Here is a 25,952-nt window from a genome sequence, read left to right as displayed (position 1 = left end):
GATAGGTATGCATCGTCGGCTTGCAAGTATTTCATAATCCTCTAACTCATATATCTCTTAGAAATTTGACTTTCCTCTCAGTTCGCTTTAATCTCACCTTCATTTCACTTTCGGCTTTCTGTCATAAGCCTTATCAAGGTATATCTCTTTGAAGAAGTGTCCTTTATAGTAATTGATAAAAATACGCAGATAGCGCGAATAATAAAAGTGGTCTTCCCTAAGCTCTCGGGGTACTGGAGGTAGTAGACCTTTGATGACTATTGATAGATCAGGGGTAGTAAAAGAACCTGACAACCTGTAAGAGCCATTACCTGCGGGAGAGGGAGAAGGAAGAAGTCTTGGTCCATCTATCTATGAAAAAGCAGGGTATTTATATACTGAAGTCTAGCAAACAGTCGCTCAGTCTACTAGTAATCAAGGGGATGGGATCACTTAACGCAACTCAACCATCCTCACTATCTGGGTAGTATCTGAGACGCCACCTAAGCGTATAAGCAGTTAGACAGACCAATGTCCATTATCTTCTTTTCTCTTTGGGAGTGACCTTCCTTCCGCCTCTCTTCCACCTATGTCGCTCTAACTCTCTTTTCTTACGTCCTTGTATATGCACACTTCTGTGTCAGCTATGTCTCGACGCTATTATCATAGATAGCCACGCCACGCCTCGCTACGAGGAGGACGATCACCAGGCTCAGATGCAGGCTAGCCAAATATTCTGTTGTCTCGATTGTCACCGACTCGTGCTTTCAGATTGTGGCCCAACCTGCAAAAGTTGCAACATCCACTTCCCTTCTAGAACCGAATGTCCAGACGTATGCATTGCAACTCACTGTTGCGGTTGTTTTAGCCAAAAGGTCTCTTAGAGCAAGAACCCATCTTCTGAAAAATGCCTACCAGATCATTGATTCGTGCCAAGCGCAGCAACAACCAAAGGTGACTACGCGAACCAAAGTATCGGCTACCTCAGCACAACGCAGCTATCCGAAATGGATCTGAGAAATCGCTTCATTGCTGGATCTGTAGTTTCCCAAAACTTTTAAGAAATGATCAATGTCAAGCGTTTCAATCGCGTCCTCCGTTGACCTTCCAAAAAATCTTTGGGCCTCGCCCATTAGCTCAGAATCAAGGGCACTATTCAGGGATGGGGTTGAATGTGTGCAGGTGGGTACATCTGGGAAAAGCTGGGCTCACCTGCCCCACTCTTTTTCCCAGATTAAGGTCCCGTGACCGTAAAATGTTTTACGAGAGATCTCGGTCAGATCCATCACTGGATGCAGAAATCTGTTCCCGATCTGTCATTCGCATTCTTTGTATATTACCTAGGTGTAATATCCGGGTTACAACAATTAAATACGCAGGCAGTGTCCAGCGGAGTTGGTGTGACATCCATGCTGCGGGATACTCTTTTTTGTTTAATTGGATTGCCAATGGATTGTGGAGTAACAAAATTATCCATGGAGACATTCGGCATCCAGACGGCAGTTTGGCGGAGTGGTCTAACGCGCTAGACTTGAACTCTTTCATGTTATCTAGTCCTTTCGAGGGCGCAGGTTCGAACCCTGCAACTGTCGATTTCTTGTTTTTATTTATGCCTTTATTTTTACCGCTTTTTTTTTAATTGCGCCTACCAACGTAATTCCTGTTCAAATTCTGGTGGAAAATGATCCTATTTACTAGTAAAACTACGTACGGAACTAAAAGATATGATGGCCACGTCTGGTGACGGACACACCATAAGTATCAACCGAGTTGGACCAGAATTCACCAGCCCAGCTCAGCAGAGACAAGAGCTCGTACCGGTTGCTGGCAAGACCAGCAGGGACCTAGGAGTCCTAGGTCCCCGCGCAGGTAGGTAGTCGCTTTATGAGCGAGAACCGCCTGAATAGGGTGCGAAGCACCACCGCCGAGAGGTGTAAGCGGAGTGGGCACAGGCATCAGACGAAGACGAGAGGCACATAATTGCTTGTACTCCTTCTTGGTATCCTGCATAAGGGTCTCGAAGTGTCATTGGAACGGCCACGAAGTGACGCGAATGAATCTGCCGCTCAAAAACATGACCTTCTTCGTCTCCCAAGCTGCATTATCAATAGTCACCGATGTGATGGCAGGGGCCTTCTTGCCGGTCGACCACGTTCTCGCTTCTTAAACCAAATTTGCGGAATACGAGCTGGAACAACAGCACCCTCGGGCATGCGAGCTAGAGTCGCAGAGACTAAGACAGTGAAATGTGACTTTCCATCGCTGGCCTTGCCATCGAGATCGAAGTGTCGGCAAGTCTTTCAGGTCCTCGAGCTTGCAGCCGTGAGCTTCGCGATCGATGATGACATCCTTCGCACGTAGGAATTCAAAGTATCCCAGGGACATTCTCGCTTGTTGCTTGGTCAGGTCAACCAAGGGTTACGGGTGTTCTCGTAGGAGTGGCTTCGGCTCCACAGTTGAAATCCAGCTTGTGTTTTTGAAGAATGCTGCTGGAACGACGTAGACTTTGCAGCTCGTTTTGTCAGTGAAATCTTCGCATTCGATGTGAAATTTCGCCTCATTTTGGGGGTGTATTCTGAATTGGTCTTCTTCGACACTTCCTGGGTCTCTCGGAACCGTGAACTCGTGGCTCCGTACCACGGAGCTCTGCTCCAAAACCTCCGTCCGGGCTTGTTTGCCGATGCTCTCAGACATGGATGAGAGGACGGATTGATGCCTGTATGAATGGAATTACTTCCATCATGTCTTATCTACAGCGTGTAGATGAAGGAGTAGGCGGGATGTGTTTGAACTATAGTTGCTAAGTTATTGTCATTTTAAGCAAAAGGTTAAAGGGGGGATTCGTCCAGGACATGCCATTGTTATGCTATGATACGGGGCCATGAAGCAAATGTGTTAAAGTGGAGCAGGGATAGGATGCACCTGCTGTGCGTAAAAGATGATAGAAGAATGAAAACAAACCGAGAAAATAGAGAGGTGAGTGCGAGAAAGAAGTAAAGAAAGAGAGAAGGATAAATAAGAAATAAAACTCAAGAGAGATGTGCTTGCTGATGGCCTGAGATGATCAGTACTGGATCCTGAAGCTCAAGTAAGGTTGGGGATATAAAGGCGAAGCAAAGGGGAGAAAGATCTTGGATGGAGGTAGGCCGATGCTCGAGAGGGAGATGGGGAAGACGAAGTGAGAGCAAGCTTATATAGGAACAAGGTTATATATCGGACTGAGGCACAAACAAACTTCAATAAGATGTCGAAATGCTAGAGGTGTAAATCAGTTTGCTGTGAGGTAAGGATTTTTAAATAGCTCACTTACTTTCTGATTGAGTGTATAACTTATATAGAGCATTTCTTCGGCATAAGTCCAAGCCAGGCCATCTTGATATGGCACATATATGTCTTATATTGCTCATCCCAATATAAAGGCAGTCGGGGTGTTCTAGAACGAATCTCGACTAGAAAGGGAAGGCATAGAGATTTGGACGCCACGACCCTATGCATGGCCTGACCAGGTATAAATCAAGTCATAGATGGAGGGCTGCTGGATGCCCGTAAGCTAAAATTGTATAATCCGTGAGTCATAAATTTTGACATGTCGACATGTACTTATACAGGTGAAGTCCAGGAGCAAACGGAGCAGGACAAAGAAGACACACAAGGATCAAACTTTGCATAGAATTCTATGCATTTTTCTGCGATTAGCTTTATCTATTGTACACAAAGGCTCAACATACATCATAACTCATTTACAAAGAGAAACACAATATAACTCCAAAATAACCCAAGTGAGAAGTGTCTGAGGCTGCAATGGCAAAGCCCGATTAAATAATATGTATTAACTTTGAAGGAAAATATGTGCCAAGAACCACAGTGTGGAGAAATTAATAAGGTATCCAGAGGGAAGAGATTAAACCTCGGTTTCAGGCTTCGACTGATCCTTGCGCTCAGAGTCGATACGCTCCTGACGGGCACGTTCTTGCTCAGCAAGGCCCGTCTTCTGGACAGTGTGATGGCGAGTCAGCTCACGAGGACGGATGAACAAAGCGAGAATAAAGCCAGTACAAGCCATGCAGGTGTAGAAGATCCACATGCGGTTCAGGGAATGTGTGTAGGCGCCCAGGATGACTGCGCGCTGGGAGGGATCAAGGCTCTCGATGAGGGACTTGGAGGCGCCGCCAAAGGAAGAAGAAACAATCTCGGCGGTCTTGGGGCCTACCGCGGCGATGATCTGGGCTGATTGTTTACTCATGATGTTTTGGTAAATGACGGTGCCCAGCACGACGGACATCGAAGTGGAGAGTTGACGGATGAAGCCGAAAGTGGCTGTTGCTGTGGCCATGTCGGAGGGACGAATGTTGGCTTGGAAAGCGACTAAAGGTGCCTGGAAGTTGGGCCCAATACCGATACCGGCGATTAACTGGTAGATGATGATACGCGGCCATGAAGCGTAGGGCTTGAGATCGATAAAAAGACCGAAGCCAAGGGCCATGCAGGACATACCACCGATGATCAGCTCGCGGTAGCGGCCAGTCTTCTTCATAACGACACCTGTGGCTGCGGAGCCGACTGCAAGGGACAGAACCAGAGGCAAGACATACACACCACTCATGATGGGAGTTGACTGGATGACTGTTTGGAAGTAAAGCGGTAGATAGTAGGTAGCGGCGATGAAGGTAGAGCCGTGGCAGAAACAAACGAGCAGGATGAGAATGTTGTACCACTCGTTGAACAGGCGCGGGGGAATAATCGGGAACTTGGCAACCTTCCATTCCAGGAACATTGCCAGAGCCCAAGTGACTACGCCGAAGACGATCAGGCAGATGACAGTAGGTGAGGCCCAGGGATAGTTAACACCTCCGAACTCCAGCCCGAAGAGGAACATCAGGGTTCCACCGATGATCAAGACTGTTCCTGTCCAATCAATGCAGCGCACACCAGCCCAGAAGGGAGTCTTGGGCGACTCAATGCGAAGGAAGAGGATAAGGATACCTAGCGAGACACCTCCGACAGGAAGGTTGAGCCAGAAACACCAGCGCCAAGACACATTTGTAGTGAAAGCTCCACCTACAACAGGGCCAAGAGCACCTGCGACAGCCCAGACTGCACCGAAAAGACCATAGTACATCGGGCGATCTCTGTATACAAGTTAGCTTCATTCCATCCTCAGACTAGGAAGCTATCATACCTCAAGCTGAAGAGATCCGAAACACTGATATTCGCCAGGATGATGATACCACCACCACCGACACCCTGAACCGCTCGACCTGCGATGATGGTGGCCATATTATGCGCCAAGGCACAGATCAAACTGCCAACCAGGAAGACAACATTTGCCAAGACAATGATAGACTTTCTTCCCCAGATATCACTGATCTTGCCCCACAGGGGAATACAGGCGGCATTTGCGAGAAGATATGACGATGCGATCCATGAGAAACCGCTCTCGGAGGCACCGAACTGCGCGGCGATAGTGGGGAGGGCCGTGGAAATAATAGTCTACAAGAAAGGTTAAAAAATGTCCGAAGCAGGGGCATAAAAGAGACCTACCATATCCAAAGCCGCCAAGAATAGCGCCAACTACATGTCCGAATTAGCTGCCTGTACTTCCCGAGTATTTTCTCCGTTCATAGGATAGATCCCAGAGATTTTCTTACACAAAGCGCCGTCATCACGACTATGATCTTCTTCTTGCCCATCTTTGCTGCCTGTGAGGGTGCGCGATCCAAGGGCGCACCCTCCGTTGTCTTTTCCGTCACATTCTCCGCGTTGGGTTGGTCGGCTACCGTTTCCTGTTCGGCACGTGTGTCAAGAGGCTTCTCCACGTGGGGTTGATCGAGATCTGTGTTACTGCTCGAAGCATCTGGTTGATGGCGCTCACTCATGATGCCTGTGTTTGGAGGGGGAAGGATAGAAGGGAAGAAAAAGTTCTCTAGAAAAAAAAAATATTCGGAGATAAAGACCCGTTCCAGGCAAACAAGGGAAGCTAATAAAAGTTTTCCGATCGATCACGATCGGAAAATAATTTTTTCTAGAATACGGGGAAGCAACATCTATTTAAAGGGGACAACAGCTCGGATTTCGTATTTTCGGGGTTTAGAGGAGAAAGGCGAGGCCGAAGGAATTTGTTCTGGATTCTCAGTGGATCGGCGTCGGGGATTGGATAAGCACCGACGTCCAGAGCTTTTATAGTCAGTTTAGAACAATTCGAGATATATTCCGACATCTCCCATACCGAAAAAGCAAAATCAAATGCGCTAAAAATGAGGTTAACCCATAATTGTCCAAAAATGACTCCACAGTTAGAATAGATTTGAGATCCGAGTTTTGCGGAGTTAATGCAATGTCTCTGGCTTTAAGAGAATTTACCGAGCGAATAACGTAGCCGCCATATGTTTCTACCTATCACACAGACGGGGCTAAAAGGTACTTTTCTTGTCAACTTGGCATATTTCGCCGCCAAAACGTACAGCTGAACCGGACTGTGCACTGCCGGACAAGAAATTGATATGACGCTAGAGGAGCTCCAAGCCACATTTGAAGTGCGGTGTCAACACATGCTTGCACTTTATTATTCTAATTCAAATCTGAGACTATTCTGATTCTCTACACATGTTGCATACAACTACAGGGAAATTATTTTTGCAAATGATGTGTCCTTCATCTCGAGTTTGATTCCATTGTAGGTCTTTCTCCGAGCAGGCATCTTTTGACTTTTATACTTCAGTGTAATGGGTAGCCCAGGCCTCAGACAGAACCGCTTTGATGAGACAGTAGTCTCTTCACTGAAATAGGAATGACAGCCACAAGACTCCAACTGTCCTCAAGCTTTTGTATAATTCGGACAGACAATTTGAGGACAATAATTCATTGATTACCGCCTATACTCTCTCGTCGATCGTCCAAGCTCAAGCTCAAAATCATAATCTTCCTGAAGTGGAGTCCCTCATGGGTCAACTCCTTAGGCATGTGGTTTTCGTCGAGTAGCCAGAAGTAGGACCGAAGTGCCAAGTCGGGCACTACATAGTAATCTCAGATCTGAGAAGACGGCCGCAAATGGGGGCCGGGGGTAATTTTCCCATAGGACCACTGGGTGACCAATTCGCCACTAGTCAGTAAATGTCCCCGTCCGAATTAACATTCATTGACCACTTCGCATCTCTTCCACGCAACGCAATAATGTGCCCGTCACAGTGCCCACCATTTAACCACACGATTTACTGTCCAAATATGAGAGTCATTGCAGATGTTTAACTCGACTTAAGGCAGGAAGTCGGAGAGCTCTTGGAATTGTAGAAGGGAGGCCTTGTTGCAGGCCAGCAAGATCGTAAAGTACAGCTGGGAAATGGATTCTGAATACCCGAATTCGATGGCTGTCCAGGGAATCAATGCAAGTTATTGGAAATTGAAAGAGAGTGTCTGAGCCTAGTGAACTCGTGGTCATGGCGAGGGGATTCGAATTGACCTCGACAACATAGGAACTAGGAGGTGTTGGGATGAAAGTGGCAACCATGGTTTTGAAGGATACCGAAGCATGCAACCTCGGTGACCACGATGTTGCAGAGGAGAATGACAAAATTCCTCGTGTAGATCTGCGCACTGAGCTCGGAATTCTCACGGTGATGGTTTTCCGATGAGCGTGCTTTGTTTATTGGATGTGTCGTGTTCATGAATATCAGAGGGTAACACACGGACGATAGCAATCAAATTAAGCGGACGCCGCGCATTGGAAAGGGAAGCTCAGAGGTGAAGCCATGAAGGATAGCTCAGAGTGTATGAGACTTTCCGAGCTTCTATCTGGCAGCTGGAATTTTGTGGGGAGTAGGATTCAGGGAAACGTAAAGGATATCCCCTTTGATAAATCTGCGAATGATGGTTTGGATTGTTTGGGACATTCATGGGTGTATTCTGACAGTCGAATTTCCAGGTCTCATCCCAGGAGGCTTCAAGAAAGTGATGACCCAGTACATTTTAGCGCGTTCGAAGCGTAGGGGTGCGCTTCGACGCGCGGAGGAGTGTGTCGAGAGGTGGAGTGTTGACGCATTGATATTGGAGGATGGCAGTGTTGACCGATTTTGGGCAGAGGCCTAGGTCATTCTTTCCATGATTGAATGACTATTCCTGTTTGGGGTTCACGGTTTCCTAAATTGTACATAGTTACATCATGTGATTTGAATCTTCTGCTTCTTTCTTCTCTACAATTCTTCAATATTTATGTTTATAGAAGCCGTAATCATGCCTGTAACACACTTGGAAGAAGCCCTATTTGAATGCCTTCCTTTTACTCTCTTTGCTTTGGCTTGTTGCTCCGCCCTTGCTATTGGGTCTTGCTTTTTCTGACTTTCATATAGGAAAGACGGGATAAGAACTTGCCTTTTATTTGGATTTTACGGAGGATAAGATGAACCAACAGTCTTGCTACCCGTATCACAAGCCACACTTTGTAGATAAACCACCTACTATATACCAAAATAAATCTACACGGATTCTGGACAGTAAACCCGCCACAGAGCGTAACATGAGTTGCGAGTTTTGTGGTATCTGGAAGCCGGTTTGGTTGCGAATATGCTACGATCCCGCCCTTATAGAGAATTGCGAGGAGCTCAAAAATCCTTATGCTCATAAGAAGTACATGTTGCATTCAGCATAGATATTTTAGATGGATACACCTATAGAGGGCTATCTACATAAGAACGTATGCGGGGTAAACGCCAGATAGAGCGCTAGACCTGAAAGGGGATAGCGTGAACTACATAGAGACTAAAGCCCTATTCTATTAGCCCTAACTGCCTTTCCGGGATAATGTGATGGATCTTCACGCGCCAGAACGCGTGAAGATAATTTCTCTGGCTTCCCCACCTTCAACCTTAACTTGGGTGTAGCATTCAACTCACCTCATCTTCAGTGCCGAGCTCATCTTCAATCATGGTAGACATTCAGGGCCTTCCCATCGAGATCCTACATCTCATTCTGTCTGTTTTTATCCGCCCAGATGATCTCGAACTGATTAGAGATCCAAGCACGGATGCCAAAGACGTGGATGACGAATATGACGACGAAGCTGATGGGATTGAAACTCTGCGCAATGCTTGCTTAGTCTCGCGGAAGTTCCGCGAGGTAGCTCAACCTTTGCTCTTCCGTGAGGTTTATGATGATGGTTTGGCTGGAGACGACCCAAACCCAACCATCTCGTTCACCAAAACAATATATCAACGTCCAGACCTCGAACGACATGTGCACCAAATCTCCATTATGCCTCTCCCATTCAACGAAAGGGGTCGCAAACCTCTTTCAGCAGAGGACTCCAAGTTCTTCAAAGGCATAATCAAGGGCCTTCAATTGGCCGATCAGGAGGAAGCCTGGATTTCAGCCGTGGAGAAATCCGACCTCGGCGTTTTCGCAGCATTACTAGCCAACAAGACCCCGAATCTGCGTGGACTACATCTACCAGTGCGCCAATTCTGGACCGAGCCATTCATTCAGCTTTTCCGTCGCAATCCGCAATTTTTGTCGAACCTTGAGTCTATCTGGATTGAAAGCGATGACGAACTTTCCGGCTTCGATATTGCTATCTACGAGAAATTCCTCACCCTTCCCAAAGTCACATTTTCAGCCTTTGAGTACGGCGATCTCTTCGACGCATCATTCCCATCTACCTGGCTACCTGGCACATTGGAGACGCAAGAACTGTCCTTCCACCACTGCCACATCGATGCTGGCGCCATCAACAAGTTCACGCAAGCATGCAAGAAGCTAAAAACCTTTACTTACAACAACTTCAGCTTGGATCCTAACGACCGACGGATCCTGCGCGCGGGAACCGAGCCCGAGTTTAATGCTAAACAGGCCCAAGAAGCCGTCCTCCTACACAAGGATACCCTCGAGCTCTTCCACCTCGAGTTCGCAATGGCAGTATGGGACGCCGATAGTGCCGAGGAAAACGTTTCTAGCCACGTCAAGGTTGGCTCATTCCGCGAGTTCTCCGCGCTCGAGACAATCCTCATCCCACACGCTTCTCTTCCACCACACCCTGAATTCCCCAGCTCGTTAGAGACACTCCATATCACCGACTGCAACTCATCTATCCGGGAGTTGGCTCAGAACGTCGCGACAGATTGTAAAAATGGTCTTTATCCGAAGTTGACTAACTTCAAGGTATTTGCAATCGATATTACACAGCCCATTAAGCTTCCCGGACAACGGGTCCCAGAAGGGAAAACTCCAGAGCAATGTTTCCTTGATTTGAGGGATATGTTCAAAGGAACCAAAGTGAATTTCCAGATCTTGCCGTATGAATTACCTGATTTTGATGATTATGGTGATCTCGACGACTATGATGAAGATCTCGGTTATGAGGAAGATTTCCAAGAACCTGGTTTCGAAGAGTATCCACCTGGAGCAGAACCCAGCATGGGTCCAATCCCACCACAGCTTTTCGATTTGCTTATGCAGCGGGCTTTGATGGACCCTGAATTTGCACACCTTCACCCACATGAGGATAGTGGTGATGATTCATGGGAAACTGATGATAGCGATTGAGCCAAATAGTCTATGTAGTTAATGCAACCATTTATCCTGCTATAATATAACATCTAACCCTGTAAAATTTACTATCCATAATACTTTACTTCGAAGGTGTATACCTTATCTAGAGAAGAAGGCCAGTACTTTGAAGATCTGAATGCATTCATATTCCAAGCATATTCCCGACCAAATAACTCCTCGATGAACATGCAACAACCAGTGTTGCTCCCTGGCAATTCTATGACAAAAGCAAACGGGGGGTTGGGGGTATAATGAAGATAGCAAGAGCGTAGAGAGAACGTCACAACTAGGGAGAAAATGGAGCGGAATAATACGTATGGTAATGTAGCAGAATGCTTACTCCTGCAATAGCAGAATCTCTGTAAAAGCACCCAATTAGCCACTGATCCTCAACAACCACACAACAAAAGTAAAACTTACCAGTCAAAGCCTCTTCAAAGCTCAGAGTAATATACCCATCCCGATCCTCATCATACCGCTTAAAGACATCCGTCATACGCTTCAGACTAATACAAGCCTGAACGAAAAGATCAAAGCTCATACCAGTAGATCTAGGATCCTTAGGCGCATTACTCATCTGCTTTGCCTTGCCTTCAAAGACACCAAAGATAATAGAAACAAACTTCCCACTAAGACGGTATCCGAATGCAACAAGCGCCTTCTCAAACTCCGGCTGACTGACACGTCCACTGCGGTCCTCGTCGAAACGATCAAACAGCTCCCGCCAAGCAGCCAAATACCGCCACAACGAGACAAACTCATCGAAGTTGATTGTTCCGCTGCCGTCACGGTCGAACATCCGAATCATCAGTCTGACTGTTCGCGGGTGGAAAGACGTATAGTCGCCATTCACGAGCGCGCTTCCGAGCTCCCCTTCAGTGAGGGTGCCGGAGTTAGAGGCGTTCGCGGCGCGAAAGAGGGGGAAGAGTTGTTGCGGGTCATTGTTGGGTGCTGTCAATGGCGGTGGGGCGGGCGACTGGGGAGGGCGCGATGAGGACGGGGGTCTGCTGCGCTGGGGCTGCACTGGCGGAGGCCCGAAACCATAGTTCTGGGGTGGCGGGGAGGGGTGGAGGGGGTGAGGACGAGACTGAGACTGGCTGGTTTGGCTCGGGGGAGGCGCGGTTGCTGAAGAGGGGCGGCCGCTGTAGGAGTGGGAGTGGTGGGGCTGGGCGTCGAGGCGTGGTGCTGCTGCGGCGTATGCGTGTTGCGGGGGAGCGCTAGATACAGGAACGCGGGGAGGAATACCACTGCTGTGAGCTGTTTGCGGTGGTGGGCGAGAGGGGAGCGGCTTTTGGTTGAGGCTTGGGGTGTGGCTTGGGGTGTGGCTTTGGCCTGATACATTCATGTTGCCTAACATCTGCGCGACCTAATTGACCGTTAGCAAAAGGAAGGTGAGGCGTGTGGCAAACGTTATACCTGTTCTGGCTCAGCGTGACTGTGGTATTTCCCAGGTTAGTAACTGTAGACTCTCCTAGATCGAGTATGTATGCACTTACGCTGGGAGCGCATCGGGGTTGTAGGACTTGTTGTAAGCCATGGTTGGAGTCCTGTAGGTGACGCAATCGAGGGAAAGAATGCGACAAGGACTCTGGTAAAGTCCAACAAAGGTATATGAAGGAGAAGGAAGAATAAAAGGAGAGGCAGTTTCAAAGCGGAGCCGTGGGGCATCGATATTTAGCGCGCCAAGTGATAAGTCGGGGATGACGATGCGTGTCACTACCCGCGGACAGGTAAACCCCCTTTATAACGAACCTATTAAGGGCTAAATATTTAAACGGGTGTTGTGTCCAATTTATATACTACATATCTATGGATATATCCATAGATATATCTACGTGATAAGATAATTAGTTAGTTATACTCCTAACTTTTTCTATATTCAAGCTATTAATAATCTAGTGAATTAGCGCCTATTACTCTAGTTGTTTGTTGGGATTAATACGAATACGGGTTTTGAGATGTGCGTGGATTCTACCCCCTAAGGTATCCACAGTACATAGCGTTAAATTCCCACTAACAATACGTAGTGCAGACGGGTTTATCACTTCCATAGGGTTGAATTGTATTGGAGAGGCTCCAAGTTTGGGGCCAAGGCATTATGCAAGTGAGATACTAGTACGGAGTACGGAGGAGGCTGAAGTTTTACGCTAGACCCGTGCCCAACTCCCCTTGGGCGAATGCCATCATCTTTCCGCATTCACTTGTTAACCTTCAATTGCTAGATTTCGGAAGTTCTTCTTTACAATGGCTGATCCGCTGTCTGTGATATCATTCGGTATCCAAGTTACCCAATCTCTAGTCGAATTTTACTCCGCATACAAGGATCAAGACAATGCTCTGGCCAAGATCATAGTGAATCTTGAGAACCTTCTCGGCATTCTCCAGTCCATTGATGGTGCGGTACAGAATCGTCAATCTCAGACGGATACCTTACTCCAGGAGATCGACAAGGCGGCAGCGGGATGCCGTGAGATTATCGAGGAACTGTGGGACGAGTGCCAAAAGTTCCAAAAAGATAGCAGTCTCAGTCTGAAGGGCCGAATCCAAGTTGCCGGACGCCGGGTGACTTATCCATTTAGGACAAGTACTCTGCAAAAACTTGAAGAGGACATCGCCGAGATACGGGAAAACTTGTCTCTTGCATTAAATGTGCTACAGCTTAGAAACCAGACTGGGCTTGAAGACGGGATATCCGAACTCAAAATAATCGTCCAACAGACAAATACGATTCAAATATCTGCTATGATTCGTGATTGGCTCAAGGCTCCAGATGCGACCATTGATCACAATGTCGCATGCGAGAAACGCCATACAAGCACAGGACTATGGTTGATCAACGGCCAGAAATTTCGGACCTGGCTGAGTGAGCCCAATTCATTACTCTGGATTAATGGCTTCGCTGGATGTGGCAAGTCGGTCATATGCTCGACGGCAATTGAGGCAGTTCGACATACATTCCGTGACAGTCAACAGTCCAGTATAGGAATTGGATTTTTCTACTTTTCCTTCAATGATGAGACCAAGACAGATTGTTCCGGCATGTTACGCGCATTGCTATTGCAGTTGTCGGCTCAACTTGAAGGAGGCGAAAAGGATCTACAAAAACTGCATGGATTGTATAAATCGGGTGCTCCACCCGTGAAAGTCCTACTCGACTCCCTTCGACAGACAATCTGCAAGTTCAGCTCTACCTACATTCTATTAGACGCATTGGATGAAAGCCCCCGAGATGATAAAAGAGAGTACGTTTTGGATGCGATAGAGAAGATCCGGCAATGGGACCTGCCCACTCTCCACCTCCTAGTGACTAGCCGCAACGAAATCGACATCCGAAATTCTCTGGAAACGCCCTCTTGCCAGGATATCCCAATGAGAAATCCGGAGACAGATATGGACATCCAAAACTTCATTTCCTACCAGCTCAGCAATGACCCCAAACTTCAACGATGGAAATCACGCCACGACGAGATTCAAGAGAAACTGATAAATAAAGCAGAAGGAGTGTGAGTGATAATATAGAAAGATGGCACAGGAGTTTGACTAATAATCGTACAGATTCAGATATGTCGAATGTCAACTCCTTGCGCTAAAACGGGCCCGGATCCGAAATGAGCTCGATAAATGTTTGCGTTCTTTGCCTCGTGATCTGGATGAGACATATGAGCGAGTGCTGTGTAGCATCGACGAGGGATACGTTCAAGAAGTACGGTTGATATTAAATTTACTTTGTGTGTCTGATCAGCCAGTCACCATGGAGCAACTTATCGACGCTCTTACCATTGATGTCAGTGCTAGCGAGTTACAACTAGATCGTGATGGTCGATCATTTACCGAAGATGATATTCTCGACATTTGTCTTGGTCTGATAGAGGTTGCAGTGGTCGAAGGGGACTCTAGAGCGACTGCGATTGCTCGAATAGCGCACTTCTCTGTACAGGAGTATCTTGAATCAGATCGAATTTCCCAGAAAGGAGCAGCAAAATTCAGGATACAAGAAGAAACAACGTACACAGAGATGGCTCAAATTTGCCTCGTTTACCTGCTGGACCCATCGCTGTCGATTGGAAATTTGAACGAGAAAAAACTGGAAATGTTTCCTTTCGCTTGCCTTGCCGCCATGCAATGGTTCCTTTCCTACAACAATTCCGGGGAAAGGAAGTCCGAAATTGAAAGCTTAATTTTGAAGCTATTCAAGGGCCAGCCAGAGTCATTTGAGACATGGGTGCTGCTGGATGAGATGAACCAGAGGGGTTCCAGAGTACCGAACTTTAACCATCCTGTCCCGTCGCCCATATACTACACAGCCCTTTTGGGGTTGGAGAACATCTTGCATGCCTTGATAGCGAGCTGGCCGGAGGATACCACAATATCTGCCGCCTTTAATGCTCAAGGGGGTGAATATGCCAACCCGCTCCAGGCAGCATCGCTCAGCGGCCATGAGAAGGTGGTGCAGATCCTGCTAGACCATGGTGCCGATGTCAATGCTCAAGGGGGCCAACACGGAAACGCGCTCGTAGCCGCATCATATAACGGCTATGAGAAGGTGGTGCACATCCTACTAGATCATGGTGCCAATATCAATGCCCAAGGAGGTGGTACCTATGACACCGCGCTCCAGGCCGCTTCATTTAAAGGCCATGAGAATGTGGTGCAGGTTCTGCTAGACCATGGTGCCGATGTGAATGCTAAAGGGAGCTGGTCTAGCAATGCGCTTGGTGCTACATTATATGAAGGCTATGAGAATATAGCGCAGATCCTACTAGATCATGGTGCCGATATCAATGCTCAAGGGGGTGAATATGGCAACGCACTCCAAGCTGCATCAAATAAGGGCTATGAGAAGCTAGTACAGATCTTCCTAGATCATGGTGCCGATGTCAATGCCCAAGGGGGTCTTTTTGGTAACGCGCTCCAGGCTGCATCAAATAAGGGCTATGAGAAGCTAGTACAGATCTTACTAGATCATGGTGCCGATGTCAATGCTCAAGGGGGTGAATATGGCAACGCACTCCAAGCTGCATCATATAGTGGCCATAAGAAAATGATACAGATCCTATTAGACCATGGCGCCGAGGTCAATGCTTCAGGGCCTTCGGGCAGCGCGCTCCAGGCCGCATCAATGGAAGGTCATGAGGATGTGGTACAGATCCTACTAGACCTTGGCGCAGATGTCAATGCTCAGGGAGGTTATTATGGCAACGCGCTCCAGGCCGCCGCTTCGTCTGATTTCGCATTATTTGATTTCCGATTTCCTGACCGTGAGAAGATGATACAAATCCTGCTAGACCATGGCGCCGATGTCAATGCTCAAGGAGGTTATTATGGCAACGCGCTCCAGGCCGCCGCTTCATTCAAACACGAATTATATGAACGCGCACCATCCTCACATTATGAGAGTGTGATACAAATCCTGCTAGACCATGGTGCCGATGTCAATGCTCCGGGGGGCTATTTTGGCAACCCGCTCCAGGCCGCAGCATATAGAGCTTCTACGAAGGGGGTACAAATCCTGCTAGATCATGGTGCGGATGTCAATGCTCAAGGGGGAGATATGGCAGCGCGCTCCAGGCCGTCATTTCATTCAATGCCGACACGTGTGGAGGCACACAAGTGCCAGATCGTGAGGGGTTGATACAGATCCTGCTAGATCATGGTGCCGGTGTCAATGCCCAAGGGGGTAAATATGGCAACGCGCTCCAGGCCGCAGCATGCAGAGGTCATGCGAAGATAGTGCAGATCCTGCTAGATCATGGCGCCGATATCAATGCCCAAGGGGGTAAATATGACAGCGCGATCGAGGCTGCGTTTTGGGAAGATCATGAGGAAGTGACCCAGATCCTGCTGAATAATGGTGCTGATGATAAAGCAATTCGTTCAATCGAAAGTGAGGAAATTGGTAGGTAATTTGGGTTATTTGGGTGTCTCATAGCATTGCCTTCTGAGTGTGTTAGTCCGGCTCTTGTTAATTGTCACATAAACAATTAAACAAATCTCTGGTATTCAAGGTCTCTTAGTTTCGCGTCATCCAGCTCGAGTAGTCTATGGCCAACACCTCCAAATTAGCAAATTGCTACGAATATTGATGATCAAACGCTCATCACATTCGGTGGCTTCTCCGCGAACCAGCCATCTACAGCATGATAAGTGCCGCTGCTCGGTATAGTATAGCTTACTATGGGCCGAGTGCATTAGAGGAAACCGAGGTCACTACCTACATCTGACGACTGTGTGGGTGCAATGTATGTTGTATATTGCAGAAATCAGAAGTAAAAGCCAAAAGGCTCTCAGTAATGACACACTAATATTAACAGGGGTATCTCAAAGAGGCAAGAACGCTTGATTTCCTGCAAAGATGCGCTAGACGCATGCACAAACCACTTTTTTGACGAGTCTTGTTGGCTCGCCGGCGTCATAACATCTAAACGCCCTGGTACAGGCCACGAGATATGAGGGACACTTCCGGCGCTGCCTCCTCCAGCACGGCAATAATCTCCTCCCAAGCCTTTTCCTGGAGCTCTTCACTCTCTGGGCCAGTGGTAAGCGCAGCTGACTCACTATAAAATTATGAGCAATGGTGACACTGAAATATGGCGAAAGACTGTCTTACTCAAGATATCCCTCACTGCGCCAGCATTTTCCTTGCGATTCAATCCCCTGGATAGTCGCGCTAACCAGCGAGCGGCTTCCCTGCTCTGTAGTCCTCGCGAACAATCTGTGCATAACCCAAACGAAACATTTCTCCCACCAATGAGTGTACTGGCGACCCAAAGACGAGATGCACAGCCCGGGGCTGACGGTATTAACGATGAGGGTTTGAGTGCCGTCGTCGTTGCGTACCATATTGGCGATATTCTTGATCATGAATTCAAGTAGAAGCTTTGAAATGCCGTACTGCTTGGGACCCTTGAAGTTGGCCGGGTCGTTCACGTGGGAGAGCAGGGAGTCATCGGTCCGGACGCTTTCAGCTTTGACACGAACAAATTGTTGACTTGAAACGACGGTCAGGTGGGCGGGATTTTCGGCATAGGAGCTTTTCTTCAGCTTGGGAAGTAGAAGTAAGGCCAGCATCGAGGTTGATAGTGTGTTGACTTGTAGACTCTCCTCCCAGCCCTCGGGGGATTGATTGTATTCTCGATTCCAAAGACCAGAGTTAAGTAAAGCGATGTCGACTCGGTCAAGCTCGCGATTGACGCGTTCAGCGAATCCTTTGACGCTCTGGAAGCTGTTCATCTCAAGCTGCCACACTTTGACCACGTTTCGTCGGTTAGTGGCCTTTTCGAGGTCGGCTTTGGCCTGGTTGCCTTTTTCCAAACTGCGAGATCCGATGATGAGAGACTCGACACCGAGATTGAGCATTTTGATGGCAGCTTCGAAGCCAAGACCCGAGGTAGCACCTGTCAAAATGACGATCTTCCCAGCGAAGGACACGCTTTTGGGATCGACGGGAGGGGTGTACTGCATCTTGAGGAGACGAAGAAGGCCGGCCATAATGAAAATCTTGATTCAAAATCTTCAAAAAAAAAAATTCACGTAAACAAAATACCAAGCTTCCGAGGCGCGTCTGATGATTGTTTGCGGGAGAAAGAGTGGCCGATAACACCAGTGCTGATAAACGATAAGCAGATAAGGATAGCGATAAGGATACAGATAAGGGAGGTTTTTTGCAGGGTTGCACTTCCAAGGTTGGAAGGAACAAAAGCAGCTGTGAAGTGTATATAACTACGTACATACCCACGGGCTCTATTCTACTGGCTCGTTGAATTAAATTGTACATCAATAATTATTGAGTATAGTCTGCCTCTTTTACGCCGACGCCTTACCATAGTGCAGATCATCCATCGATGCCAAGATGAGCAGGAAAATAATTTCCTCGTTTGGGTATGGCATCTCTCATGATGCATACATGAGCGACTAAGGCCTGTCTACAGTGTCTTGAAGAACCAAAGGCCTCATACTGCCTGCTCCTTAACTCCTGTTTCCTTTGCCCGGAATTCCTTCCTCAACCACATCGACCCATTACCCGACATCGTCTCACCATCCCATTCTGAGAAGTATACACAGTACTTCTCACAACCCTGATATTCTGACAACTGCCAAGGATCCCCCTGACCAGACGCGTCCCCACGGAATTCGAGAAAAAAGCGACACCGGGAGAAGAAAGCCTGACCAAGCGACTGTTCATTCGGATCACCCATGACCTTCTCGTATCGAGCGAGGATATTTGAGTCAGCAAGGAGACTCGCGACGGCGGCAATGCTCGACGGGTTCTTTGGCAAGACGCGATCCGTGTTCATGAGAATGGAACTGATGATACCCATGATGAGGATAGAAGCGAGAAGCGCTTCAAGAACGCGTGTTGATGTTGCGTCTTGCAACAGGCGCAGTCGTTTCGATACCGTGATGTTCCCGGGTAGAGAGGTATGGTCCAGCCCGCTGTCTGCCGCACTGCGAGGGTAATCGTTGAATATCTGTGCTTTGAGGATCCTATCCTGGTGCTTGATTGCCTTGATGACCATGTCACTAGAGTCTGAGTTCACGAGATTCTCTGCTGGGATCGCATATTTACCCATAACAAGCGCTGTGAAGAACCCATCCAGATTTGAGTTCTCGGCTGTAGCATCTGTTCCATTGAAATTGTTCCAACTGATCCACGGGACATCAACATCTTCGGTTGATCTCGCAGATGACTCGTCAGGGACTGGGGGATGGTCATCGGTGATCTCAAAGCCAGGCAGCTGGAATCGTGTCACAGTGTCGACTGTCTCGGCGGCTTCAACACACGTCATTGCATTTAGATTCCCCACGGACTCGCTTCTGATATTTCCCCAGAGATACAAGGTTGCGGGTTTGACACTGTTGCGGTTGCCACATGGGAGCATGCTTGATTGCCCAAAAGGACCTTGGGAGTTGAGAACAGCCACTGAAGAGGTCAAGGAAGTTGATCCCATATGGTCTTCTGACAGAGAACAGGGCATATTGGGCGCAAGAACCCTGAGTTGGTAGGTTGACTCGTTGCCATGATTGGCCTTGGTGAAATTCCACTGCAGTTGGCTGCCCGTTTGGAAATAACAGGCAAGAGCAGCTCTTAAGGCAGGCATCCGAATGTCTACAAATGAATTCTCTGTCTTATTGCTGGACAAGGGCGTGTCCATGGAAATTTTGGGGAATGTAAGCTCCTCGTAGGTCCAGCGGGGGAAATTCCAGTTTTTGTGAAGGATTTGTTTGGCAACAGCCATGCTGGAACTTTGATCAGAGTCTGCTAGACTGCCTCCGTAAAAAGTGGTCTCCTGTGTGAAATTTATACTGATTTGGTAGGGGACCTCGGTTGCAGAGTACAAGCCGCTTGTAACGATGACTAGGAACGAGGTGACCAAGGCAGCCAGGGAAGTAGCCAGAACAGCAAAGTGTCTTGTACGGATTGAACGAACGATGCTGGTGATAGCGAACGAATCTAGATAGTCCACCGTCACGGATTCTTTGAATAGCGCGCCGGCAGGTTGTTGCAACTGCGCGTAGGGTGCTAGGCTTCGGGAATTGAAGTCCATTCTCCCGAACAAAAGACCAATGCTAACCATGAATAGCGAGGGGATTATCGTCCACAGGTAATGGTAATGTTCATTAGAGGAGACGTTTCCCAGTCCCTCGTTCTTCTGCGAGACATGCAATGCAATTTCCAAGGCTGCAATAAGCAATGCGACTGCAGTGAAGATGGCACAGCGACCAATGAGACCAGGAAATGGTGCCCATGCTGATGAGTGGTTTTCTTGCTCGCCGAGGCTTCTGTGATTACCTCCTTCTGTTTTGATCAAGAACCCCTTGGGTGTAATTTGTGAATAGTAGCGCTGCTCTTTCAGACTATCATGAAGCGCATCCGGTGGAGCCGCACCGGTCCCGCGAAGTGATTGACAAATTTCGTCGCTTTTTCCCATAATTGCGGTAACAGATGAAATGGAAGTCGGGTTCCAAGGTGCGATAGTCGTGCGTGGCCCTAGAAAGATCATGGAAACCGCTAACAATGCTGCTAGTATCAAGCAGACCTCCATCAGGCGGAAGGATAGCTGTGTCATAGCAATTCGGTTTTCATTGGCAATATCCTGTCCAACGGCCGAGAATTGAATTGAGCCCGAGGAACGATGCACTTGGGCCCTTTGCAATGAAAAGAGGCTGGTTGAGAAAATTACCAAGAGACGCAGAAGCATAGAGCAGGTAACTCCAGCGGCCACGTCCAAGTGCTTATTTCTTATGGCTTTGACGATCGATATCAGCTGGATCTCTGACACATAGTCCAAGAGTATAGATTCCCTGGCTTCTCCGGGCTTTTCGGCCATCGACTTCCATGGCGCTCTTTGCTTCACTTGAAATTCAACACGCGACCACAAGGTAGCGATGACAGTGAAGATGGCAGTGGGTCCGTAAGTCCAGAGATAGTGGCGGCTTTCGATTGAAGAGGCAATTCCATCGTGAACTTGGGAGACATGGTTGAGTGCTTCGAGGGTAGCTATGACTCCACAGAATGTGACGACGAATACGATCAACACTCGTCGCCGAAGGTAGGAAGGCTGCCACCCAGATATCTTGTGCTCAATGCGTTGCGATTGAGATAAAATATCCTTGGATTTGCGGCCTAGATTAAGCATCTTGCTCAGAGAAGAAAACTTGATCGACATGGCTTTTGTTCCTTAAAATATGAAGATATAGGGGATTTGTACATCAGGGAGTCTCAGCGACAGAAGCCATTGGATTATGTAGCCATCGAAAGCTTCCAAGGTTCCAGAGCCCGTACCAGACCAATAATATGAGGACCTAGAAGTCTCAGACTCAAACTCATTGGCTCCCAGGGGTGTTTGGAGGCAGATGAACACATGCTGTGATGCATCAGAGAGCAAGGTTGGGGAGCTGAGCGGCAACAAGCAGCTCTCGAGGGCTGTCAACTTTGTAGTAAGCTGCACTTACACCCTGTCACTCGTGCCACGAGAATATGCACCTGTATTCTTCATTTCTACCATGTTATACTCAGACTTGGCCCTTCCGTTGAAAGGAGGTCAAGACATTTTGTAAGACAGGAGCCGTCTCACATGAATAGGATCCCGTATTGCCGGTAATGGATGTGAAATATCGATTTGCTCTAAGTATGGACTATCTCAAAACTTGTCTATCCCACATACGCTCAAATCGTTGGTAATGAACGTCTCATCCACAGTGCAGATGGCGGGACATCCAAGAACAAACAATGCAAACAATTTGTGTATGCTCAATTTTGGCCAACTTCAACATTTAGAATGTTCTTACAATTGTGATCAAATCCAATTTATAACAGCATCCCTTCTTTAGCAGAAGATTTGAGTCCCTAATTTTTTTCTTTGAAGTTGGCTCGCTGGTCTCCCATAAAAATCAGCCTTGAGCTGTCGCCGGATCGAATTATTAATCCATCCCTTCCCCGGAGGATTGAAAAGTGCAGCCAATAAACTCATTGGAGCGCATTTGTTATTGGCATATTCAATATGGCTGCCATTGCACAAGGACACCAGGTCCATCCGGACGGTCGGACGTGGAAGAGTCATTTTCCCAAGGGTGATCTCTGGGTATTTGGTTATGGGTGAGTTAACTTATTGTTTCGAATTGGTGTTACTGAGTCGTCGAATATCAAATGCTGATTATGTTTATAGGAGTTTGATTTGGAAGCCGCCTCCACATTATGGTACGCGAGACTGCGATGTGAAAGTGCTCAATGATAGCACTAAAATGATGCTAGCTTCTGATCAGAGCATCAATCGACTAACTATATCGTCTAGACCAGCGCGTGCCGGGCTATATTAGTGGCTATGTGCGGCGTTTCTGGCAGGTACGTGAACCCCTAACCTAGGGAAGGACTTTATATGCACACATCAGATTAACATTGTGGTTATTATCCATGAATTACAGGCTAGGTATGTTGTTGACAGTGTTTAATGTGCAGACACTGCCATTCAAACCTGATAATAACCACAAATCACTAACTTGCCCAAAAGTACCGATCACCGCGGCACCCCCGAGCAACCAGGCCGAGTAGTCACCGTAATTGAGCGAGCCTTCTGGGAGACCTTGGACGACCCAGTATGTTCCCTACCCGCACCTATTTCAAGCCACCACATTAACAAACCCCGCTAGCTCGCCCACCTAGAATCCGAATTATCCACCACAGGTAAAGTCTGGGGCGCAGCATACCACATCCCAGCCTCACACGCCGAACAAGTCCACGACTACCTCGACGAACGGGAGATCGACGGGTACAGCGCGCACTACACGCCCTTCCACCCGACAGTGGACGTCAACGGAGCCGGGTTGTCTCCAATCATCTGCATGGTCTACATCGGCCAACCGACTAACCCACAGTTCCTGCGTGACGCAGCTCACCGCGAGCCGCAGCATGTGGCGCAGGTTATCAGTGCTGGACATGGATTGAGCGGAAAGGGTTCTGAGTATTTGTTCTTGTTGGAGAAGGCTCTTGAGGGTCTTGGGCTTGGGACTGCGGACGTTCATGTTACCGATTTGGTGAAACGGGTTAAGGCTATTGAGGCTGAGGGACTTGCGGAGGTTGAGGAGGAGGAGGCAGAATTGAAGGTTACTAGGTCTTTGGAGGGCTCAGCTGAAGAGTCGGATCGTGGGGATGGTCGTGGGACTATTGAATGAGGTGTATGCGTTGAGGATCTGTTGATGACTTGGATGCTTTTTGTTGGCATATAGTGTAGGTAACATATTTGGCTAGTAGAATATATAGATAGCGAAAGAAGCGATCGAACAAAACTTGAGTTCTCTTTCCTTCGGAAGATAGTGAGGGAATCTATCGATATCCTCTATAGTGATGAATCGAACCACTATAATTTAGAAGCCTACATGACCTATATACTATCTTACTAGTTTTTTTATGCTTTAGCAATAGAAACTACATTGTTTCCACGTTATAGAGTGTATGTATGGGCTTTGGTGTAACTCTGGTTTTATCTGATCTTGTTATAGAGTCTCGCTGTGGGGGAATCTTCTGCTTAGCCCGGGAATTGTGTCTCGCATAAGTATAAAAGGTCGCCAAAAAAAAATAATAGAATTTTAGATAGAAGTGGCAGGCGATGCCTGATTTTCTCCCCTGAAAAAGCCTCTTGGCCGTAGTTGATCACCCGCAACCCTTGCTGGATACATATTCAGATTATGCTTAAATATTCATCAAATCACTCGCCTTGACTTGTATAATTCGTAATAGGAAGAATATGCCGTGAAACACGAACAGGCATTGCAGATATGAAACCACATGGGTCATTCTGCCCAAGGGAGAAAAAAGCCTCAAAGCTTTGTATGTGAGATAGAGCGAAATGCAGCCGTATAAAACCTCAAAATCTGCATCCAATAAAACCAAGTTCGGGGCAGAAACCCATGTTCCTTTCCTAACAAATCGAGCGCAAAGAAAAATAACAAATCCCCCGTTACAAAATTCAATACCAGGGTAGCACGCGCTGTTCCCGACTCATCTTCCACCACATTCCAGCCGTTATAGATCGTCACTTCTTTGAGAAAGAATTGCTGAAGAAGAAAGGCGCAGAAGGAGGAACTGAAAGGACGCTCATCTAATGTTGACCGTCTTGAGGAGCCTGCTCGTGGTTGTTTCCGCGCCAGCCTTTGGATGTCAGTTAATATCGCCATCAAGATATCATGATCGCTCACCTCCACCACCGCCATATCCGGTATTTGGGCCACCACCTATATAATTAATTAGTAAAATAACAAACGTCCGAATAAAAAAAAACTAACCATAACCACCGGGACCTGCGCCGTAGCCAGCGGGACCGCTAGGGGCGAAGTTGTTGTTGTACCCACGGTTGTAGCCGCCCCCGCCATTGTATCCACCAGGGGCTCCGTTATTGTACCCGCCGTTGTTGTATCCAGCGTAGCCACCTGCCGCACCACCCTGATAAGTAGATTGAGGCTGGGAATTGTATCCACCACGGCCCTGGAAGCCACCTTCGGTGCGTTGGGGGCGGTCAAACGCCTTGTCAACGCGAATGACTCGTCCGTCAAATCTGAACAACGGATGAGATTTCTCTTGAAGTAAGATGAATGTGAGATTGAATGATTACTCTTGGTTGTTCATGGCGTTCAAAGCAGCATCCGCCTCCGCATCAGTAGCAAAGCGGACAAAGCCGAAGCCGCGGCTACGTAAAGTCGCACGGTCCTTCACGACAATCTGTACTAGGGTCAGTAGAAGCTCAAGAAACCCAGTACTTTAATCAAGGCAGACTGACGGCTTCTTGGATTTCTCCAAATTGCTGGAAACCCTCGCGCAAGGTATCATCGCTAGTATGCCAAGAAAGGCCGCTAAATTCCATCGTAACGGTTAGACTGGCTTGTACCAGCACGAATCTGTTCTCAGGTAGAAAATACACACTGAACAAAGAGCTTAGACATCGTGTTAAATGTCCCACAGAAGCTAGAAGAGAGAGAACGCTTTTCGAGCACGAGAAGATAGAGGAAGGAGATGACCAAAAAGAAGGGAAGGATAAAAATCAGAATCCGTCCGGGTTGCGAAATAACAGGGAGATCCTAGTGGTTAAGAGGCGAGTCAGCCAGTCCCGTGTAACAATCACACTGCGTTAGGGCTCCCACATTGGGAATTTTCCACTGGTCGGGAAAGTCCACAACGCGCAATATAATGCTTACTGTGTCTTTGTTTCGGCTGGGAGCTTGACTAGAGTGAGAAAGGTCCGGGCTCAGCCCCAAGAAGACTCCGAAGTGGGGTGAGATGTGTAGAGATACGCCAAATTCAGTCTCATGGGCTCAAACCTTGAGCTGATGGAATTGCGGGTCTCGTTGGGCTTGCAACAGTCAATCAGATGGTATTCAACGCACCATTTGGATTGGCGGCACTAAGAACAACGGCTGATGTACCTTTGCTTGCCCCTCACTTGGCTAAAAATGTGAGGGATTCTGTGTTGGATTGCATAGGGCTGGGATAGCATCTGGAATAGCACCTGGATTCTATTGCGAATCCTTATACGAAGTACGGAGTATGCCGTAAGTCAGTACTTGTCCATGAGGGCCCGAATATAGGTCCATTCTTGAAAGTAACGCCATCTTGAGTGGGGTCTCCGTGCATGGACTGGAATTTTAGTAGATTGCCCGTACCTCGCAGGTTTATGCGTGATTGGTTGTATGCGTGATTATACATTGTGGATTTTTCTCCTCATTCGGGAATTGAGTGCTGAAAAGGTGATAGTTTAGCCAGACTGATCTGCATTTGATTACCACAATGGGTCTATCTCGGCTCTGGCCATCAGCTCCAGAAGTGGTTTTACGCATGTATCTGGGCAGATAGGCAGTGCTCCGTGGGCCCACATGCGGCTTGCGCCGTGGGCCGTGTACCCTGCCGGGAGATATCCCAATGGCGACGATCGGCGCAAGGATTGCGTCTA

At 47.8% G+C, this 25,952-nt stretch overlaps 11 protein-coding genes across 11 annotated transcripts; 4 read left to right on the top strand and 7 right to left on the bottom strand.

Moving 5' to 3' along the window:
* Positions 1-1,761: 1,761 nt before the first annotated feature.
* N7517_004576 (uncharacterized protein) lies at positions 1,762-1,989 on the bottom strand (the record flags this gene model as incomplete). The annotated part of the gene is made up of 1 exon (XM_056722306.1): positions 1,762-1,989. The coding sequence occupies one exon, from the start codon at positions 1,987-1,989 to the stop codon at positions 1,762-1,764; it is 228 nt and encodes a 75-aa protein (XP_056578556.1).
* A 408-nt stretch (positions 1,990-2,397) lies between these two features.
* N7517_004575 (uncharacterized protein) lies at positions 2,398-2,673 on the bottom strand (the record flags this gene model as incomplete). Its single annotated transcript, XM_056722305.1, has 1 exon — positions 2,398-2,673. The coding sequence occupies one exon, from the start codon at positions 2,671-2,673 to the stop codon at positions 2,398-2,400; it is 276 nt and encodes a 91-aa protein (XP_056578555.1).
* A 1,207-nt stretch (positions 2,674-3,880) lies between these two features.
* N7517_004574 (MDR family MFS transporter) lies at positions 3,881-5,855 on the bottom strand (the record flags this gene model as incomplete). Its single annotated transcript, XM_056722304.1, has 4 exons — positions 3,881-5,108; positions 5,159-5,469; positions 5,521-5,550; positions 5,628-5,855. 4 exons carry the CDS (start codon positions 5,853-5,855, stop codon positions 3,881-3,883), a joined length of 1,797 nt encoding a protein of 598 aa, XP_056578554.1.
* Positions 5,856-7,842: 1,987 nt separating this feature from the next.
* On the top strand, positions 7,843-8,061 carry N7517_004573 (uncharacterized protein; the record flags this gene model as incomplete). Its single annotated transcript, XM_056722303.1, has 1 exon — positions 7,843-8,061. The coding sequence occupies one exon, from the start codon at positions 7,843-7,845 to the stop codon at positions 8,059-8,061; it is 219 nt and encodes a 72-aa protein (XP_056578553.1).
* An 834-nt stretch (positions 8,062-8,895) lies between these two features.
* Positions 8,896-10,509, top strand: N7517_004572 (uncharacterized protein; the record flags this gene model as incomplete). The annotated part of the gene is made up of 1 exon (XM_056722302.1): positions 8,896-10,509. One exon carries the CDS (start codon positions 8,896-8,898, stop codon positions 10,507-10,509), a length of 1,614 nt encoding a protein of 537 aa, XP_056578552.1.
* Positions 10,510-10,851: 342 nt separating this feature from the next.
* N7517_004571 (EF-hand domain-containing protein) lies at positions 10,852-12,052 on the bottom strand (the record flags this gene model as incomplete). The annotated part of the gene is made up of 4 exons (XM_056722301.1): positions 10,852-10,874; positions 10,936-11,881; positions 11,932-11,950; positions 12,012-12,052. 4 exons carry the CDS (start codon positions 12,050-12,052, stop codon positions 10,852-10,854), a joined length of 1,029 nt encoding a protein of 342 aa, XP_056578551.1.
* A 707-nt stretch (positions 12,053-12,759) lies between these two features.
* N7517_004570 (ankyrin repeat domain-containing protein) lies at positions 12,760-16,419 on the top strand (the record flags this gene model as incomplete). The annotated part of the gene is given in 3 exon segments (XM_056722300.1): positions 12,760-14,018; positions 14,071-16,135; positions 16,153-16,419. The coding sequence occupies 3 exon segments, from the start codon at positions 12,760-12,762 to the stop codon at positions 16,417-16,419; spliced, it is 3,591 nt and encodes a 1,196-aa protein (XP_056578550.1).
* Positions 16,420-16,933: 514 nt separating this feature from the next.
* Positions 16,934-18,003, bottom strand: N7517_004569 (putative short-chain dehydrogenase/reductase family protein; the record flags this gene model as incomplete). The annotated part of the gene is made up of 2 exons (XM_056722299.1): positions 16,934-17,069; positions 17,123-18,003. The coding sequence occupies 2 exons, from the start codon at positions 18,001-18,003 to the stop codon at positions 16,934-16,936; spliced, it is 1,017 nt and encodes a 338-aa protein (XP_056578549.1).
* A 461-nt stretch (positions 18,004-18,464) lies between these two features.
* Positions 18,465-21,182, bottom strand: N7517_004568 (DUF3433 domain-containing protein; the record flags this gene model as incomplete). Its single annotated transcript, XM_056722298.1, has 1 exon — positions 18,465-21,182. The coding sequence occupies one exon, from the start codon at positions 21,180-21,182 to the stop codon at positions 18,465-18,467; it is 2,718 nt and encodes a 905-aa protein (XP_056578548.1).
* An 834-nt stretch (positions 21,183-22,016) lies between these two features.
* Positions 22,017-23,184, top strand: N7517_004567 (gamma-glutamylcyclotransferase; the record flags this gene model as incomplete). The annotated part of the gene is made up of 6 exons (XM_056722297.1): positions 22,017-22,111; positions 22,182-22,213; positions 22,308-22,357; positions 22,405-22,442; positions 22,524-22,608; positions 22,663-23,184. The coding sequence occupies 6 exons, from the start codon at positions 22,017-22,019 to the stop codon at positions 23,182-23,184; spliced, it is 822 nt and encodes a 273-aa protein (XP_056578547.1).
* Positions 23,185-24,110: 926 nt separating this feature from the next.
* Positions 24,111-24,948, bottom strand: N7517_004566 (RNA recognition motif domain-containing protein; the record flags this gene model as incomplete). The annotated part of the gene is made up of 6 exons (XM_056722296.1): positions 24,111-24,160; positions 24,208-24,243; positions 24,295-24,563; positions 24,621-24,727; positions 24,786-24,858; positions 24,929-24,948. 6 exons carry the CDS (start codon positions 24,946-24,948, stop codon positions 24,111-24,113), a joined length of 555 nt encoding a protein of 184 aa, XP_056578546.1.
* Positions 24,949-25,952: the final 1,004 nt, after the last annotated feature.

The sequence above is a fragment of the Penicillium concentricum genome, assembly GCF_028827145.1.
Source record: "Penicillium concentricum strain IBT 3081 chromosome Unknown utg000002l_segment0_segment0, whole genome shotgun sequence".
Taxonomy (NCBI): domain Eukaryota; kingdom Fungi; phylum Ascomycota; class Eurotiomycetes; order Eurotiales; family Aspergillaceae; genus Penicillium; species Penicillium concentricum.
This window is presented reverse-complemented; position numbering and strand designations above follow the sequence as displayed.